Source organism: Aythya marila, assembly GCF_965140915.1.
Source record: "Aythya marila genome assembly, chromosome: 2".
NCBI classification, from domain to species: domain Eukaryota; kingdom Metazoa; phylum Chordata; class Aves; order Anseriformes; family Anatidae; genus Aythya; species Aythya marila.
In genome coordinates, this window is record NC_139043.1 from 59,598,646 (window position 1) to 59,619,158 (window position 20,513).

A 20,513-nucleotide genomic window follows, 5' to 3' on the forward strand; every position below is an offset into this window, starting at 1 on the left:
ACACTTGCAACTGAACAGACAAATGCTGAAACTTAAGTAAAAGTCAGCTTTTTCGAAGCTCTGGTTATTCCAGTCACATTGATAAAACTTCATGACTTCCTACATTTAATGATCTTTTCAGATATTTGACTATCACTGCCATAAGCATTCATTCAAAGGTCTCAAGAGAATCTCCCAGGCTAGACAAAACTTGTGTACAAGTTTCCATCTATAAAAATGGCACAAAAGCAAAACAGCAGACATTTACAAGCTTTCCCTCAGAAGTGCACACAGGGCTCAGAGTGGAGAAATACTGCCCTGTATGTAAAGCCAGCTAACTCGCGCTCTTCAGAGCTAGCGCTCATTAGAAATAAAAGATGAAGTGACAGCAGCACAGCAATGGGCTGACATAATAGCCAGTGCCTGCCATTTTAACGAGACACTAACATTTTACTGGGACCCTGAGAAAACACCAGCAGAGACATCTGAAATACTCTCTAAATCTTCCACCAGACTTCTAGGAAATGCGCATGCATGCATACGCACACACATAAAATGCCTTACCTGACATTTATTTGCTACCAATTATTTAGTCCTTAGTTAGGACAGTTTGTTTTCAACACAGTAACCAAGAACACCAGGACAGAGGCTCCAAACATGCAGAACTGTGTTGCGAACGGCAAACAAATCCAGCAAAACAATGCAGGCATCTTCACCCATCTTCTCTGGAGAGATCAGACACGTCCTAATTGCCAGGACTGCAGCCAAACCTCCCAAGCCAAGAGCACCAGCATCTGCTGGCAATGTATGCGGGAGGAAACAAGTAGGGAGCCACTTTTCCAGGTAACATTTCTTCCAGTTTGCACTCAGCAGTCCCACCTTGTTTACAAGTGCCTCTGCCACCACGTTTGGCTATCAACAGCCTTCCACGAGTGCCTTGGATTCACCTTGCACAGGCCTCCATACCCGCAAAGAGGGTAACTGCCAAACTTCACCATTCTCATAAAGCCACTTCTGACCCATATTCCCATTCCAGCATGTTTTACATACAGAGGAAAATAAATAAATAAGAAAACCTGGAAGTATCAGCAGGACTAGTCAGCAGCAGAACGAAGAAGTTCCTTACACAGAGCTGCTTTTTTCCTTCCCTGGAGACAGCAACAAAGGAGACTAGGAGAACAACTACATTAGCTGCAAAGGGAAATTGACGTAATTACACAATATTATGTCTAGCTAAAAACATGAAACCAGAAAAAAAAAATCAAGATGTTATCTAGAAAGCGTGTAGGAGAAGAAGCAGGTTTAAAGAAACAAAGGAGGGCAGCACTAGTAAGGGATTCATCCCCAACCCAAAACTCAGCCTCACTTTTCCTCCATTTTTTACAGCAATAAAAAGTAGGCAGAGATTTGTTTTCCTCTAGGAAATAAAGAAAAAAATTGTTGTTGCTTAATACAATGCACTTATTCACTGTATAAGAACATATTTCAGATATCAAAGTATTATCAGTTACAAGTTTCCAACCTGTCACAATGCTCCTCCTTCCTGCAATAAAACATACTATTGCATTTCATTAGTTAACTTATCAGTTATCAAACAGATTCCTTGGTGAACTTTAACAAGAAATGTCTGTTAATGTAACATCACATTTTCAGGCAGACCATGAAGCTATTCCAACCAGCAACTGAAATCTTAAAGGCCTACATTTTACTATCTTGATATCTGAAAGAGAAAGGAAAATGAATGGAAAAAAATAGTGGACATTTACGAAAACATTTTTCATAAGTGTTATGAAAATTAACAAATAATTAACACCTCAGGTTTCCAAGAACATGAGTCTCACTTAGCTTAAACATTTCTTGTCGCGCTACTTTCCTACGTGCTCCTCTCTTCCCCATTCCACCCCCACACATCTATTAAAAACAAACCGACCCCTAAATTTGATTAGCAAATCAGAACAGATGTGTTATCTTCTGTTTGTAAACTTGAGACCCTCTTCTTAACTGCTTCAGGAGCATGCCAATAGTCAGCTACATGCATTACCTACACACAAACAATATTACACTTGAAAGGTATCAGGGTCTGCAGAGCCGAACAATAAAACTGATTTTTGTCCTATGTTTGCTTACTTTTAGACAAAACCTAACACAAAGGGATTCATCAGAATAAGAGGGGAATAACAAGCAAGCAAACAGAACCAAAGGAGGTTAAAACATGCTGTAGCCCAGGTCTATCACCAACAGACAGCGAACGTAGCGCTACCGAGCACGCACTGCCAGCTTCCAGTTCATGGTAAGGTCAGAGTGCGTTTTAAAGGGGAGACCTAAATTTAATCAATTGGCTTCACCACAGATCTTCCAAGACGTTTATAATCACGCAGTAACATAAACCACCTTGACAAAAACATTGCAGCTCACAGTACAGCTTTGCCATGTTGCAGTAGCAGGCCAATGCGCGATTCACTTCTTTAAGCCAAAACATCATTAGCACTCTCCCTTCGTATCTTTTTAATTCATTTTGTTTATTTTCTTGAGCTCTTGGTGCAGGGTTATATTCCAAGTAGCTCCTCAATCAACCAACCACCTATTCTGCTTCGCACATGAAGACCACGTAACTTGCTTTACAGAGTCAAACTGTAAATCTCTGCTCTCCAACACATGCAGCATGGGAATACCGAAAATGAATACGATTTTGGTTTTTAAATCTGCTTTATAGCCCAGTGTCCTAAGACAAGAGCTCTGCACACAAAGAAATCAACTTGTAAAAAATCAACTCAAATTCTAGTACACATTGTAATTTTTGCTTTTTTTTTTTTTTTTTTTTTTTTCAAATGATGTTGCTTCCCACGATACGGGAAAAAAAAAAGAAGCAAGAAGGAAGATGAAAGGCACATCATCACAGTTAGCACAAGGTAAAGTCCACTGCCAAGTAAGAAGAGGTCTTAATTTCAAAATATGTACTAAAGCAAGGGCCTCAAATGCACTGCAAGTAATCGCTATTCCAACAGGGAAAATATGTAGTTCCACATTAAAATTTTGCAAAATACAGTTTTACTAAACAAGATTAAAGGGTTTTATACAGAAAATCTCTTTTCACCGCACAAGAGGAAAAAAACATCCAAAAACCTCTCGTACTGCTTTAAATCTCAAAGTATCAAAATCACTGGCTGCAAAGCTATTTTTGTACAGCGTACGAAACCATGGTTTCTCCACAAAGTGGAGATTTACCAGTTTAATGTCTATTTTACCACTTTCCCTACACTCGTCTCGGTTTATCGCAAAAATTATGCATATTTCAGAGCCTCGCTGCTACAGACTAGTGACAGCTGTAGAAAGAGATGGCTCTGTAGTACCAGTAGGAGAAGCAAACTTGTATTTTTCCTCCAAGCAACATCCATGCGCACCATAGTACTACGCTAGTGGTGCCCCACCTACTTACTTTTATCCCAGGCAGATGGGTAGGTGTATCCACATTTGGAAAAACGCAATTACTCATCTATACAACTAGCTGAATTAAATGTGTGATCACATAGCATATGACCTGACTGAAGTTACAAAAAAAAAAAAAATAAATAGCTCTCCCCCTACAATCTCATCCTAAGCCAGTTTCAAAAAAAGAGACTGTTTGTTTTGTTGATCTTGGTGTTTTCTTATTTAAAAAAAAAAAATCCCTAAGTTTAATAAAAATCAAGTCCACTTCTCAGTAGGGAAATAACCTCCTCATGGTTTTCATATAATGGAAGAATTCCCATTCTGGAGATGTGCACACACTGCTTCAGAACAACTCTGCTACAGTCCACAAGAAAACATAATACAAATCCACCAGCAGCAAGTAAAAAAAGTTTTGTCCGGCAAGTGGAAAGAGCTCAAGCAATCAGTTTGCCCAAAACATAGATGTTTATTGCGATTGTAATGGCAAAGGCAATTAGTCTCCCATTCAAAGATAATTTTCCAAGCACAAAACACTTATTTAGTGTCTTTGCTTCTGTTCAGAAGCAATCTCCAGGCAACACCGCTGAAAGATAACAGCCCATCACTACTGCAATCAGAACTGGTAACTCGCATTAATTTCATTGTTACTGCTGCTCCAGAAAACCAGGAATTGAAACGAGTGGCACTGACTTCACTTGTTTCTCTTCTACTGTTTACTGGAACTTTCTCCCTAAGCAGCTCAGAGATGAAAAAATCAGGGCTCCAGACACTCGAGTTCTTCAGGCTTGCTACAACCACTTCATTCTCATTTTCTGCATCCCAAAATAACTCGATAATTAATATAACATTATTGGAGATTCATATATGAAAGAGATTGAAAAGAGCAAGGCTGCAATGCTTAGTAACATACAAAGTTCTTACTGTCTTGACACCATTACAGCTGGACACAAGCCCAGAATTACATCCTTAAATCATCCAGATCAAGCAGACAGGTGCTGTATGAAGCTCTTGCCTTCATGAAATCATATTCTACCAGGTCTAAGGCTGCTATACCATTATCTAAGCAACAGAGCAACAATTTTCAGCATTTTAGGTGCAGTACCAGAAAGTTAAGCAATAAAAACAACAATGACAGTTTTGAAGGGCTAAACCGATCAGTTCATTATCTTCCATCTTTATTTCCCGAGCACCACCACAACGCACGTAATGCGCAGGAGCTGCATGACAGCAAAGAAACAGTAACTTGCGTTTCTCCACAAGAGGCAAACATTATGAACAACAAAGCTTATCCTCGTGCTTTTGTTTTCCTTCTTTTTCTGTGGAAATGACATTTTAAAAATGAATGCCACGTTAGGACAGGCTGACCTCACCTTCTACACGAAACAACTTCTTTCTCTCAGCCATTCTGATCCCTCTCCAATAAACCTGACAATCTGAATTAGTTAACAAAACGATTTCTCTGTACCCAGATAAAGGCGGGATGCAAATTCCAGTTTAACTGTAGGAAGGAAGGAGTGAAGTCACAAAGCTAACTCCTGAAAGCAGACCTGTAACTCGAGGAAGATTTACACGCTTATGACAAAGACAATACAAAAATGAGGAAACAAACTCACACTTCAAACCACGGGTCCCCTACCCGCAGGAAAAAAGTAAACAAAGAACACCTACAAAACTCTGCCCTGTAACAGCACCCTACAAGACCTTCTGTACCTGCTGCTACAGCAGCATCAGCCAGCACATCAGATGGGACCCCAAATTAATGGGACCGTCAGTCTGGCTAACATGGCTACTCGGAAGCACAAACCTTGTGCATGCAGCTCTGACATTATTTGGCTTTCCTACTCCAAGACAAAAACATCTACAGAAAATATTCTGTGGAGTGGTTAAATCCAAATATTCCAGTAACATTCCTGCTATTCTATTATTCAAATCATCCTGCAAAAGTATCCTTAACAACTTGGAACAGGCTCCGTGGAGCAACAACAGAGTGCTCTTTTTCGGAGCACTCAGTGCTCTCTGCTTGAAACACCCTATTGTTAACAACATTTTTCCATACAACCCTACCTTAAAACGACCACTTTTTCTTTCTTTCCTCCAAAGGCACCTTTGTTTTGCACCTCTGAACAAAACAGGGCACAGTTTTGTTACTTCATTCTATGAACAGCACAGGATGCACACCCCAGACAGCAGACATTACCAACAGCCAGCAAAATACAGGAACAACTTGGGCATCATCACAGGATACCCCAAATGGTAACTGATGCATTAGAAACACCAGAGAACAGTTCTCAGACAACCTACCGGGTAACGCATTGCAAACAAATTTCTTGCCAACATATCACCCAATACATTTGAAATCTAAGCCCAGATGTGAATTTAAGCAAACTCATAAACAACGGGGCAGCAGTAAGGTTTCAATGTGGGAAATTAGAATTTTCAATGCTAAAAACATACTAACCAAATACTTTACATTCCCAGTGGTTTTGCTGTAAGCGAAAATATTTTCAAGTGCTTTAATTCTGATTATAGAGATACAGTCCCTGTTTCTGCTCTATGTGAAACTCAGAAAATCACAGAAACACCAAACTTCACATTCTTTGTCCCCACTAAGAATAAGAAAATAATTTTCAAGCACACACCAAATAACAAGTACTGTGAAACAAGCTCAGGTGAATTTTCATAAGCTGCGTAAAACACAGAGGCAATTTAGCAAAACTTGACACTGGCTCATTTTCCTATTGAAATCAAGTCTGAATCTTTCTACAGGCCTCTAAAACGAACAAGAAACACTAGTAACGTGAATTCCCCATCAGCTTGGTTCCTCTTTAGACTAGTGGGAAGCAAATTGACAAAAATATGTTTAAAATGCACCCTCTTCTTTAGTGGTATAGGAGGTAGAATAAGGATGTACCTGAGAATACCCATACGTCATAAGATTTGAAACCAAAATCGGACCTCTGGAAAATTTGTCCTCCAAGAAGTGTTTTCATTGGGTCATTCTCACTTGAAAGTGCCCTCTTGGGCTCCAGCCCTGGCAGGCTCATCTGCCAGCTATGCGGGGTCTCTGACAGGGAGGAACCAGCGGCAGGAGTGTCACCAGCACCCTCGCCTCCCTCTCCCCATGCCAGGGCAGGGCAGGACAGGCCGATCTTTGTATGAGGCCCAGTTCCCTTTCCACACAGCTCTCTGGCAGCAAGAGGGAGGCCTTTTACTGCCAGCTGCAAGCCTCTCCAGCCTGCCCTCGGGCCCAGCCCTGGCCTCTGCTCCCCTCCTCTACCCGCAGAGCCTCCCTCACCTTGCACTCACCGGATAACAGGGCTGTAGGGGCTCCGTGACCTCCGCCAGCTGCTGTAGGGACTGGGCGACACATCCCCGCCGCGCTCGTAGGAGCTGTGCCGGCTGTAGCTGGGGGAGCGGCGGCGGCTGTAGGGGCTGAGGGGTGAGCGGCCGCCCACGGGGCTGAGGGACTTGCGGCTCCGCTGGCTCTGCGACGAGCGGTGCAGCGGGGGGCTGTCATCCCTCCCAGGGCTAGGGGACGAGCGCTGCCGCCGGTAGGCTTTGGGCTCGGGCTTGTCATCCCGGTAGGCTTTCGGTGGGTCCTTGTAAGCCGACGGCGGCTCCTTGGCCGCTTTAGTCCGGCTGCGATGGGCTTTGCTCTCCCGCTCCTTCCTGCTGCTGCTGGGCGAGGCAAGGGACCCCTTCCTGCGGTCGCTGCTGCTGCTGCTCTTGAGTCCCTCCCGGTCCTGGCCGCCGGTGTGGTTGTGGCGGCTGCGGGACTTGGAGGAGGACGACGACGAGGTGGCCTCGCCACCCCCGCGGCCGGAGGCAGCCGCCCCCTCCTGCGGCTTGTCGTCGCCCCGCCGCCGGTGCTCCCGGTGCCGCTCCTTGGAGCGGCCGCTGCTGCTGCGGTGCTCCCGGCGGGACCGGCTGCTCCTCTCCGCCTCGCCCCGCTGCCTGCCGCCGGGGGAGGAGGCCGGGCTCCCCGCCCCGCTGCCTCCTCCTCCTCCTCCGCCGCCGCCGCCGGCTCCGGCCGCGCCGCCGCCCACCAGCCCCTCGGACTGGGAGCTCACGTCGTCGTACTCCTCCAGCAGGGTGCCGAGCCCCGCGCCGCCCCGCCGCTTCTCCGCCTCCTGCGCCCCGCCGCCGCCGCCGCCCCCGCCGCGGCCCCGCCGCCGCTTGTGCCGGGAGCCCGAGCGCCGCTTGCCCCGCGGCCGCTTCCGCTCCCCGCCGTCCCCGCAGCACGACGAGGCGCCGGTGGCCGCCAGGAAGAGCAGCGACTGCGGCGGCAGCGGCGGCTGCAGGAGCGGCGGCTGCAGGAGGGGCGGCTGCAGCAGCGGGAACAGCAGCGGGTGCGGGGCGGGCGGCGGCGGCGGCGGCGGGGGGGGCGGCTGCGGCTGGGCCGCGAAGCGCTTCCGCCGCCGGTGGTGCAGCCGCTTCTTGTCGCCGCCCGCCTCCGCCCCGCCGCCGCCGCCGGCCCAGCCCCGGCTCCCCCCGCTGCCGCCGCCGCCGCCGCCCGCCGCCGCCTCCGAGGTGCTCGGCATGGGGCCCGCTCACGGCCCGCGGCGGGGACGCGGCCTCGGCGCTGCCACTCGGCCGCCGCCGGGCTCAGGGCGCCATGGCGACGCGGTGCCGCGTTCCCGCCGCAGCGGCAGGCGGGCGCCGGGCAGCGGGCCCCCTCCTCGGCCTCCTGCTCCTGCTCCTGCTCCTCGGCCGCCTCCCGCCGCCAGCCGCCGGCCGGCTGCCCGCCCGCTTACCGTGCCCGCGGCCGGCCGGGCCCGCAGCTCCGCGCCGCGCACCGCCCCGCCACACGCACCGGGGACACGGCCCGGCGGCGCGCCGCGCATGCGCGGGGCCGGCGCCGGGGGGGGAGCCGCGCGCCGCCAATCGCGCGCCGCGGCCGCCGCTCTCGCCCGCATGCCCGGAGCCCGGCGCGCCGCCCCGCTCTCGCGAGATTTCGCCCCGTCCCCTTCGCGGCTCCCCTCCTCCCCTCCCTCCCCTCCTTCCTCGTCCTCGCTGCCCCGCTCCGAGCGGCTCTCGCGAGGCGCGGCCCCGCCCACCGCCGCGCTCTCGCGAGAGGATCGCCCCTGTTAATGGCGCGGCGCGGGGCGGGGGGGCAGATGGCGCTTCCGGCGGCGCAGGGGTTGGATGCGGCCCGGCTCGCTCCCAGCGCTAAGGGCGCTCGGCATCCCTGTGCCTGCGCTGTGCGGGGCATAGGCACGATAAAACAGCAGCACCTTCGTCTTGCCTCGTCGCACGAAGCGTGCTGATGTGTTTCTCGGCGGCTCTCAGTTGGAAATGGCATGTCTGAGCCGCAGCATGATTTGAATCACCTTGCCAGGGTCAGGGAAATGCGCACTGCTTTCCCCCAGCTGGGAGTCTGCTCTTGGATAAAGTCAGTTTTATTAGCAATGAAGGTTCCTTCCAGCTATGAGCATATAGAAAGATGTGCTCTACGACTAATAAGAAGTATCTCTGACCTCTCCACCAGCTAGCTAAATCACTGGACCCAGCTAGTAATTTTTACACGAGTGTAATTTAACAAAGTTTTAATTCCAGCTGGTAGCAAGTCTATTTTCTACTCATGTACAACACAAGGAAATATCAAAATGGTGCCTGACCTTTGAGCAGGCCCTGGCCACATGTTTGCCTAGCCTCGCATGACGCCACCATGCACTAACGGGAGAGCTATGTCCTTTGCAGGCTCCAGATTAAATCCAGGGCCGAAGCAGAGCTGCAGCAAGCAGAAATCCAGCTCCTGGCTCCTGCCGAGCCCAGCAAAGCCATGAGGTGTCCTTGTGGTTGATGACATGAGGAGGACCAGGCCTGTCTATGCCCATCCACTCCCAGTGCCATGAGAGGCAGCGGACACATTGGTGGGGCATGGATGGGCTGCGCTCCCTGTGCTCCCTACACCTGGGTGAGGTGCTGCAGAACCGGTAGCTGGATGGGCTCCATCACAACTGCCCCTAGAAGTTGCAGCCCTAGCCCTGTACTGGGTTGGAACCTTCCACAGGGCCAGGCAGAGTGGGTAGTTGGCCCTGGCAGCGGCTCAGGGCTGGATGCACTCCATGCAGAAATGGTGTCTGCAGAAGTCCAGGCGAGCTGTGTCGGCCAGTGGGCCTAAGTAGATGGGGCACGTCTCAACCCTCTGGGTCTCCACTGGCAGCTCCTGGGGTGGCTGGCTCATGGTGCCTGTGGCTGCCCTAGTGTGGAGATGCTTGTCCTCTGCAGGAGGCTGTCCAGGTGCCAGGCAACTATCAGCAGCCTCCAGTCCACATCCCTTGGTTGCCACTTGCAGGATATCTTGTGTTCCACCAGCAGGACATTGATGTCTCGTGCTACCAGCAGGACCTCGATGTCTTGCATGCCATCAGAAGGGCCTTGATGTCTTGCATGCCATCAGCAACACCTCAACCTCTCACATTCTGCCAGCAGGACCTTGATGTCTCACATGCCTCCAGCAGGACTCAATGCTCAAGGGCACTTAGAGCCAGCTACATTTTGTGAAGCCATAGGGTGACAGTGACTCTGTGGTGACGTCACACGGCTCCTGGGGCGCCCCTGATGGCAGCACTGACGGAGGGAACCTGACTGTCATGAGAAAATGCTGACAGAAAATGGCTGCTCCACGCTGGCAGGAGCAATGGCTGTCAGGCTGGGGACTAGGCCCAGAGCTCGGCCTTTGGCCTGGGAGCCATGGATGTCCTTGATGTGCAACTGGACACCTGAGCACTGGAGACATCCTGAAGAGACCACTAATGAGGACACTCATCTTACTGCTATACTCATACTATCTACTGCATTAAAAAAAAAAAAAAAAAAAAAAAAAAAAGTTTTCTGACAATACCTATTATAGCTTAGTACCTACCTACAACACATCATAGAATCACAGAATCACAGAATATCCAAGTTGGAAGGGACCTACAAGGATCATTGAGTCAAACTCCTGGCTCCCCATAGCACCACCCATAAATCAAACCCGTTGAGAGTCCAAACACTTCTTGAACTCCGTCAGGCTCGGTGCCATGACCACTTCCCTGGGGAGCCTGTCCCAGTGCCTGAACACCCACTTGGTGAACAACCTTTTCCAAATATCTAGCCCAAACCTCCCTTGTCCCAGCTCCATGCCATTCCCTCGGGTCCTGTCGCTGTCCCCAGAGAGCAGAGCTCAGCGCCTGCCCCCCCGCTCCCCTCGTGAAGGAGCTGCAGGCTGCCGTGAGGCCTCCTCTCAGCCTGCTCTGCTTGGGGCTGAGCAAACCAAGGGACCTCAGCTGCTCCTCATACATCTTGCCCTCCAGGCCCTTCACCATCATCGTAGCCCTCCTTTGGGCACTCTATAACAGTTTTATGCGTTTCTTACATTGTGGCACCCAAAACTGCACACAGCAGTGAAGGTAAGGCCGCACCAGCACAGGCCCGAGCAGGACAGTCCCTTCCCTTGGCGGGCTAGCGGTGCCATTCTCAATGTACCCCAGGACATGTTTGGCCCTTCTGGCTGCCATGGCACCCTGTTGGCTCATATTCAACTGGCAATCAACCAGAACCCCCAGATCCCTTTCCATGGGGCTGCTCTCCAACATTTAGTTGCCCAACCTGTGCATATAGCCAATGTTGCGGAATCTGGCATTTGGCCTTGTTAAACTTCATATTGTTGGGGATTGCCCAGCCATAATTTGTCAAGATCTCTCTGCAAGGCCTCTCTACCCATGAGAAAGTCAACAGCTCCTCCCAGTTTTGCATCATCTGCATGTATTTCGTATCATTAATTAATTCCATGGAATATTATCATGATAATCGTTTAAACCGTTTTTCAGGAGTACTGAACTAACAAGCAATTTCTGTGTGGTGAAATCTTATTTCTAGATGCAGTAATATACTTTTCCAGTCTGACAGTTGAACCAGGGACAGAATAAAATTGATTTATCCATCCAATATTGTCTGAAACACTCAGGATATTCCACAGTAATAAAGCTTTGGGTTGAGATCAAGCACACACTTAAAAACAACAGGGAAACATAAGGTATTGTTTTTAGAAACCCAAAATGGTTTCTACCTGTCAAACAGTTCGCTCATAAAGAACAGTAATCCCATGCAGAGAAAAGCAATTCTTCCCTGTTTCACATAGCCCGTCAGTTTCCTCACCCATTGTACTGGGTTTACGTGGCAAGGTTTTGGTCACAGAGGTAGCTTCTGTGAGAAGAATCCAGAAGCTGCCCCATGTTAGATAAAGGCCAGTTTTGGCAGGCTCCAAAGGGCCCTACCGCTGCCCAGGGCTGAGCCAATGAACAATGTTGTTTGCACCTTTGTAAGAGCAATTTAAGAAAGGGGGAAAAAAAACTGCTGCACAACAGCAGCTGGGAGAGCAAGGAGTGAGCACCAGCCCTGCAGACCCCAGGGTCAGTGCAGCAGGAGGGCAGGAGGTGCTCCAGGCAGGCAGCAGCAGTTCCCCTGTGGGCTGTGGAGAGGCCCCTGGTGGAGCAGGCTGTCCCCCTGCAGCCCATGGGTCCCACATGGAGCAGATCTCCACGCTGCAGCCCCCCCATGGGTGGAGGAGCCCCCGGTGGAGCAGGTGGATGTGGCCTGGAGGAGGCTGCGGCCCATGGAGAGCCCCCGCAGGAGCAGGCCCCGGGCCAGAGCTGCAGCCCATGGAGGAGCCCACGCAGGAGCAGGGGGTCTGGGGGGAGCTGCCGCCCACCCGTGGGGGACCCGTGCTGGAGAAGTTTGCTCCTGGGGGATGGATGGACCCCGTGGTACGGAGCCGTGTGGGAGCAGTTCAGTACCCGTTACTGCTGTTCAGGGAAGTGTGTGTGTGTGGGGGGGGGGAGGGAGGAAAGGTGGTTTTAGTGTTGTTTTTTGTTTTGTTTTGTTTTTTAGTTTCTCATTTCTCTAGCTTGTTAGTAATAGGTAATAACTTTCATTAATCACCCTACGCTAAGTTTATGATGATAATTGCTGAGTGTTCTCCCTGTCTTTATCTCAAGCCTTGAGCCCTTTCCACCATATTTTCTCCCCCTTTCACTTTGAGGAGGGGGAGTGAGAGAGCGGTTGCGGTGGAGCTCAGCTGCCCAGCTGGGTAAAACCACCACACCCATCTCAACACTTTCAGAGCAGCTCAGCTTGTTGGAGTCTGTTTTTGCCCCATTGCAGTTCTCCAGTTTCTCTCAAGACTCAGCCAGCACTTCAAATTGTACCAGAAGCTACCTCATGGGGAGGGTTGCTTTTTGTGCTTGCTTCAGTTTGGAATGCATACAGAAACATCCAAAACACAACCAAATCCATTCAACTATCAGACTGCAAGCAAACCTTTCCCATGGGTAACATTGGCCCTGATTCCTTCCTAAAAGAGTGCGTAGACCAGCAGAGACGCTGCAAAGCCTAACCCACACCTCAGGGCCGGGACATACTGCCCTTTGCCCACCTTGTGGTGGTTCTTTGATGGCTTGACTTCGGCTATGAGAGCAGAGAACGGACACACAAGGCATTAAGAAGTTTAGTCAGACTGATTAGGTCTCCTATAATAATGAATGCATGCTAGAATTTATAATGTTTAATGTTACTCAGGAGGGCTTTGCCAGATAAATGATTGCTCATCTGCTATGCTGACTTGCTTTGGTTCAAACAATCACTGGAGAAAATAAATGCACAATGCAATCAAGGAGTGAAAGCTGGGCAAGCTGAAAAGGGAGCTCTGGAAAGCACTGCACAAAAGCCTAAGCATGCATTGTAACAGTCAGCTGGCCTTAACACTGAACAGTAAAGCAATTTCATTACTTCCTGGAAAATAAACATGTTTTTGCCGTATTACACTACTAAAAGTTTCAAGTTAGTGCATTACAATTTTTCCTTTCAACTTCTTGACCTCTAATCTCAGAATCTAATCAAGTGCTAAGCTCATTCTTCACGTTTTCTGCTCTCTATACCTTTTGCTTTTCCATGATTTCAATGAATTTCATGACTGGAGCTGCCGCCCAACTGCCTATACTTAAACACAACACTGCTTTCTTCAGATGATTTGGTTTTGTTGGGCATATTTGCCAAACCATCCTGAACGCCATCCTAAGTGCTTTAAAAACAGAATGTGTTGCCTTCTCTTAAGGTTGTAATAGTCCTCTGGCCACCTTGCTATCTAATTGGTGTTAGCTAGCCTACACACATTGTAGTTATGTATCTGCTATGTAACATACACACAGAAAACCTATTTTCCCCTGTTGTATTTCAACACCCTGAATGCCAGCAGTGGCTTCCACTCTTTTCCTAAAGCCCAGCTGAAGTGTTCCTCCTAAGGTCTGTACGTCATCTGCTTCTGGCAAGCCTTCTTTTACAAGCATGTCATTTTACTCCACCCATCATCTCTCTGTTCCAATTCACATTTCTTACAAACACTATCATCAAAGCATTCATTGCATATTTCTCTAGTTAAACACACATACACACTTCACATTTTCTCTTGTGGAGAACAGCTCATTCATTTTTCTCCTTTTCAACAACATCACATAGGACAGGGAAGGAAAGAGCTGACCCACTTGCCATTTCAGGAGAGAAAGTTACTGTCACAGAAGGATTACCATGACATAAACAACACTGCATTTATAGTTTGTTAAACTCTTTATTTATGAACCCACTCTGCATCACGAAAAGTCTGCACAATTTAGGGGTCAGCAGCAGCATGTCTTGTCTCTTCCCCACTGTGATAAATGCAGTACTTCCAGATTTGGTCTGTGGTTATGGTGGAATAGCTTTTCTCTCCATAATGGCCTGGAGGCCATTCTTGGCTTCGCCAATATCCTTTCCTACTTGTTGTATACCTGAATATTCAGCACCTGTGAAGAGGTTCTCCAGTGCATGTTGTGGCACACACACAAGCACACTCAGCAGAACAAGTACCCCATCAGGCTGCTGGCAAACAAGGAAACAAAAGCAGAACCCAGAAAACCAACAACCCTGCATCACAGAGGCAGTTGTAGAGACTGTGGATAATTACATAGGACAGACCTGGACAATTGAACCCAGGCTGCAATTTCCAATTTACTCCCAAGCATTCACTAGCATTTCTGGAGCAAGAATATATTATTTGGAAGAGCTGTGTGATTAGAAGCAGTGGGCTGGTGTTTTTGCATGTGCAGTGAGCCTCCTGACTTCTCAGAGAAGCTTCTTAACACGAAGCTAAGCTTCTGATGACAGCAAGTTTATTCTGCCTGGAAGTTGGCCATGACAGATTACAGAAGGATTTGCCAACAGCAGTGCGGTGGTTTTACCCTGCTGGGCAGCTGAATTCCACCACAACCACTCTCACTCCCTCTCCTCAAAGGAAGAAGGAGAGAAAGTAGGATGGAAAGGGCTCAAGACTGGAAAGAAGGACAGGGAGATCAATCAACACTTACTGTCATGGGTAAAACAGATTCAGCACAGGGAGATTAATGTGATTGCCTATCACCAACAGACTAGAGCAGTAAGAAACTACAAGCAATCTAGAGACACCTTCCCCCCATCCAGCCTTATCCACTTCCTCCCTTGCAGTCCCCCTGTTACCAAACCCTTGCCATATAAACCCAATACACGTCGTCCTGTAAATGTTGGCAGCTCTCAGCCACCAGGCAATGGAGGCTCAAGATTTGTCAGTGAAAACTGTAGAAATCTATAGGTTCCTGACATAAATCTGAAACAGATTTCCTTTCAGAGAATGAACCCCTTCAGGAGCATTGAAGACACCGATGGCATAATGCTAACTGTTGGCTTCCTGAAGAGCCAAGAAATGTAGGATGGATTACAAGTTGCTTTTACAAGGCTTAGTGGTGAATTGTAAATAGGAGAGGAAAGGAGCACCAGGTTAGATTGGCAGATAAATTTTGACAGTGTTTGCTGCCAAAAATAGTGGGAAGCAGCACTCTGAAGGGGTCAGCTCTTACTTCATTGTTCCATAACAAGCTGAAACCTTATGCCATAGGAAGAATATTTGCAGGTATCTGTTATTTTGCAAGGTGTTATCATATGCTCAGCAGATAAAACGGTGGTAAACAATTAAAAAAAAACATACCTGGAAAGCTGTAGCCAAAACGCTATCAGTTCCAAACGTAGTCGGATGCCAGCTGTTGAAAATGAACTTTCGTAGCTCTTGTCCCATGGAGAGAACTAAAGGTAGCTCTGGGATTATTTTTAACATCTTGTCATAGCTCAACGTTTTTATTATTTTGTTTTTTTTTTTTTACCTGAATAGTTTGTTGGATCTGCAAAAGCACACTGAGTCTGTTCTGAGAAACTCTCCACCATTGCTGATGGGATGTTGTTGATACAAACAGATGCTGAGCTGGCCCTGCCCTAAGGAGGCAGCCGCACTACATGCTTCAGGTACAGTGTTACCACTTCTTTTGTTCTTGTTGTTGTTAAGTTTGTTGTTGTACTTTTTTCCTTCCCTTTTTAAAGTTTCTGTGTCTATCTTTGTCTCCATGATGTGTAAAGTCCTAGCAACATTTTTTTTCTGGTGGTGAACAAACCATTAATCCATCAAGAAAGAGGGATAGGAAGGGTTTTCAGTAGCATGGCAATCTTTATTTTTGAGCAAAATTCTTCAGGGCTTGTCTGTTGATCTGGCAGGGATCTTTGCTCAGGGTTTCCGGGCTGGGAGAGGAAGGAGGGAAGGTATCCATGGCAGGGGGTGGAACTGGATGATCTTTAAGGTGCCTTCCAACCCAAAGCACTCTATGACCTGTGACTCTTTTCCTCCAGAGAAGCAATAATTATCTGGACCTCTTTGAAGTTTTCTTTCTAGTCTTCCAGCGTCAACCTGTTATTTTTGTAAGAAGAATAGTACCATTCCCCCAAGCATACAGAGAGCTAGAAATTAAAATTTTTGTGGTGTCTCTAATACCTGACCTGAATTCAATTAGCTTATTATCTGAGTGGGCCTTTTTTTTTTTTTTTTTTTCTGGTTAGTGTGGAAGTCTTAGAAGACATGACTTTTTACTCCCTGAAACACTGTATGCATTTGCATTTCTTCTAACCATTTAAGAAAAGTAGTCTGAGGTCTAGATGTACTGTCTTTTTGTAGTTAATACCTCTGCCATTTCTTGACTGCAGTTGTGTTTCTATCTTGCCCTAAGACTGTCTAGTGACTGAAAAGCAACGATTCAAGCTTCCCAATGTACTGCAGAAGAGCTAGCCAGATTAAATATTTCCGTGTTTGTTCTTTCCAACCAGAAGAACATTTCTGTGAACTGGGAACTCTGTTGTTTGAAAAGACAGAGAACAATGAAGACCTGTGCGTTTGCTGATCATGAGGCAAATGGATTTACTGATGAAAATGGCTAATGCAACCTGTATGCTACAAAAGTGTTGAGAGAGATTAATGCCTACTTTAAGTCACTGTCAGATCATTGCATCTGCATCTGTTTTGGTTATTCAAAGAATGAATTTTCAACAGGTACAGAAAAGGCTATGAAAATTGCCAGTGGTACCAAGATCCTAAGTTCAGGGGAGAGTGGCAGAGCATGGTTAGTCTAGCATGACAAAGACAAGGAGGAAGTCATACCGGTCTGTAAAATTAGTCTGAGTGTAGAAACGGAGAAAAACACCTAGAAATAACTACTTGCTCTAAGGGACAGAGGTAGTACATAAACAAACTGTCATAACACGGTCTGGAAATGTATGTTTTTTATTCAAGAAAATCATGGGGTTTTGCAATCCTCTGCTAGTAGAAGAAACCAAATGGTGAAACTCAGTAAGGGATGGAACTAGATCAGTTTATGAGTTTCATTGCTTATGGATGGGCAGTGTGGTTGCCTGTGGTAGTAGGAGCCTGAATAAGAACTTTTCCATTGTATCTCTTCAGAGCTAATTAATTTCTGTTAGGATTTTGGCTTTTATAATAATGTATTGTACCAAACTTTCCATGCTGGGATGAAGTTCAGATTTTCTGCTTGAGCAAAAAAAATGAGATTGGAGCCTGAAGTGGGCACACTTGAGAGAAACGTTTATCTGCAGTCATTGGTCTCAGCCAACATGGGTTCACAAAGGGTAGGTCCTGCCTAACAAATTTGATTTCCTTTTACCATAAGATCCTCCATCTAGTCGATCAAGGGAAACCAGCTGATGTGATTTTTTTGGACTTCAGCAAGGCTTTTGACACAGTTTCCCATAGGATCCTGCTGGACAAAATGTCCAGCATACAGCTAAATAAAAACATCATACAATGGGTGAGCAATTGGCTGATGGGCAGGGCTGAAAGGGTTGTGGTAAATGGGGCCACATCTGGCTGGCGGATGGTCACTAGTGGGGTCCCTCAAAGCTCCATTTTAGGGCCAGTCCTCTTCAATGTTTTTATAAACAATTTGGATGTAGGACTAGAAGGTGTTTTGAGCAAATTTGCCGAAAACACCAAACTTGGAGGAGTTGTGGACTCTGATGAGGGTGAAAGGCCTTGCAGAGAGATCTGGACAGATTGGAGAGAGCCAACCCCATGAAGTTTAACAAGAGCAAGTGCTGGGTCCTGTACCTGGGACAGGGCAACCCTGGCTATACATACAGACTGGGCAACAAAACGCTGGAGAGCAGCCCCACAGAGAGGGGTCTGGGGGTTGTGGTTGATTGCAAGTTGAATATGAGCCAGCAGTGTGCCCTGGCAGCCAGGAGGGCCAACCGTATCCTGGGGTGCATCAAACACAGCATTGCTAGTCAGTCGAGGGAGGTGATTGTCCCGCTCTGCTCTGTGCTGGTGTGGCCTCACCCTGAGTACTGTGTGCAGCTCTGGGCACCACAGTATGAAAAGGACATGAAACTGTTGGGGAGTGTCCAGAGGAGGGATGCAAAGATGGTGCATGGTCACTGGGCCTGTTCAGCTTGGAGCAGAGGAGGCTGAGGGGGGCTCATCGCGGTCTACAACTTCCTCATGAAGGGGAATGGAAGGGCAGGCACCGATCTGTTCTTAGTGACCAATGATAGGGCCCGTGGGAATGGTGTCAAGCTGAGGCAGGGGAAGTTTAGGCTGGACATCAGGAAGAGATTCTTCACCAAGAGGGTGGTCGCACTTTGGAACAGGCTCCCCAGGGAAGCAGTCACTGCACCAAGCCTGTCTGAATTTAAGAAGCATTTAAAAGTGTGCACTTAGTTACGTGGTCTAAAATTTTGGGTAGACCTGTGTGGTGCCAGGAATTGGACTCGATGATCCTTATGGGTCCCGTCCAACTCGGGATATTCTATGATTCTATGCTCATGAATGGTGATCATTAGCCAGTATGACTCACCTTCACCCTTTTGCATCTAGAAAAGGAAAGCAAAACTTCTAGGCTGCAATTGTCAGCACAATTTCCTGGTTTGGATATGAGGAGAAAAAAGAAACAAGATACCCTAAGGCTTTTCCTATAGAATAGGCATGCCTGCCTCTTTAATCTCTTATCTTCTTCTTTAAATAGTCCTCTCAAAACAAGCAAACAAATCTTTTCGATGCCTTCAGCCTTCCATTTCCTCTCTTTAGGCTACATTGCTAACTAGCAACAAACTGAGTAGAGCTTTCTGACTTTTCAGCAAATGAGAAGTCCTTTCTAAAACTGGCTTATTGCCTGATGAGGAGAAGACACCTTCTTAATCACTTCGGGAACGCAATCTGTTTATTCTTCCTAAAGCTGTCAGGCTAGAACTGTACTGGTTGATATCAACTGTATCCATTGCTGAAGCAGTCTTAGCTTTGGGTGAGAAGATATATGCTGCCCTCCTGCTGAGAATGTGTATGCGTCCATGCAGACCATACAGGGCTCTTTTCAAATTGTCAAGTTCCTCGTTCACAGATGTACAGAATAATCACGTCATTTCTTAATGCAGGATGTGTTTCCTCTGCATACTGAGCCCTGCCCAAATGTACCAAGACCTTGACTCACTCAAGCATGTTGGAACCAGCTGGGGGAGCAGCAAACCACTTGCAGCTTTGTGTGAAGGTGAACTTTGGATTATACACCAAACACCTAGCCCTAAAACAAAAAGGGCAGTGTCTAGGTTGAAGCCACGATAGTTCCTTATACAAATGCTTTGGCAAAAGGTTTTGCAGAAAAGTTTCCCTAGAGGTCAGCATAGCAAAGAACATGAGGCTCAGAGATGGAATTGACACCAACAATTCTTCTGTAAAAAGCTTTTGTTCCTCCAAGCACCCTTGCAGGCATTGCTTCCAATTCATTGCCCCCAGCTCTAGAAGTAAACTAACACCATTCATGCTGTTCTCTCCGCAAACTTATGGATGAAATGTGACATCTTTAACAGCTTGAAACTTACTGAGAAGGTGATATGATGATCCTGCACCTAAAGTACAAAATTTTGCCTCAGAAACTGTGAGGGCTAACTTTTCAGAGATGCTAAACCCAGCCATTTTAAAGCAAGGTGATTAATTCTGCTCATTTTTGTGCTTACCAACATTCATCAGGAAAAAAAAAAATAATAATTGTGGGAAACATTTGGCTTCTGCTAAAGGGCCATTCCAATGAAGCTTGCACTCACAGTTAGGAGCAGGGTTGGTTTTGTTTGTTTGTTTTTGTCAGGATTTGGATTTTTTCATGGAAGATAAAAGCCTATTGCCAAAAGGTTCGTTGTTGTTAGTTACTTTCCATGAACTCTTAGAAGTAGTTCATGAATCACTGATTAAAAACCGCTGAACTAGCATTTAAATATATGCCTCTGTACCTGGTCTTGTAAGATCAAGAAAGCACCCACCATATGCCTGTGAAGGTGGGAGATGCCCAAACCCACTGTGACTAGTGGCAACTTGACCAATCCAACTACCAGCCAGACACTAAGATCACAGAAGTAGTTATGCAGATCCTTCTTGGGTCTTCTGTCACATTGTAAAACTAAGTTGTAAACATTGCCGAGCGTGTACATTATTTCAGGACCACTAATGGACCTGAAAAGTCTTTTGCTCCATTGTCAGATGGAAATCCCACTTCTCAGGGCTGGCTTATTTTTGTCCTGGCAAGGAACCTAGATCTGCTTTGTGGTGCTACCACAACATCCTTCTGTGGCCACAGAGCTCTGACGCAGGTGGCCTGGTGGTAAATCTGAATTTTTCATCATAGTCTGTGGAATTACCCAATATAACCAAAACCAGCACCTGGGCAGCTGCTGTGAAA

At 47.4% G+C, this 20,513-nt stretch overlaps 1 protein-coding gene across 6 annotated transcripts in view; it reads right to left on the minus strand.

The window, feature by feature from the left end:
• CDK13 (cyclin dependent kinase 13) overlaps positions 1-8,082 on the minus strand; it is a 51,819-nt gene extending 43,737 nt beyond the window's left edge. For all 6 annotated transcript variants that reach the window (XM_082753546.1, XM_082753545.1, XM_082753542.1 and 3 more), the window contains exon 1: positions 6,715-8,082. In XM_082753546.1, coding sequence (XP_082609672.1) covers positions 6,715-7,949 — 1,235 coding nt within the window. In that variant the 5' untranslated portion in view covers positions 7,950-8,082. The remainder of the gene's footprint in view (positions 1-6,714) is intronic.
• Between the last annotated feature and the right edge of the window lie 12,431 nt (positions 8,083-20,513).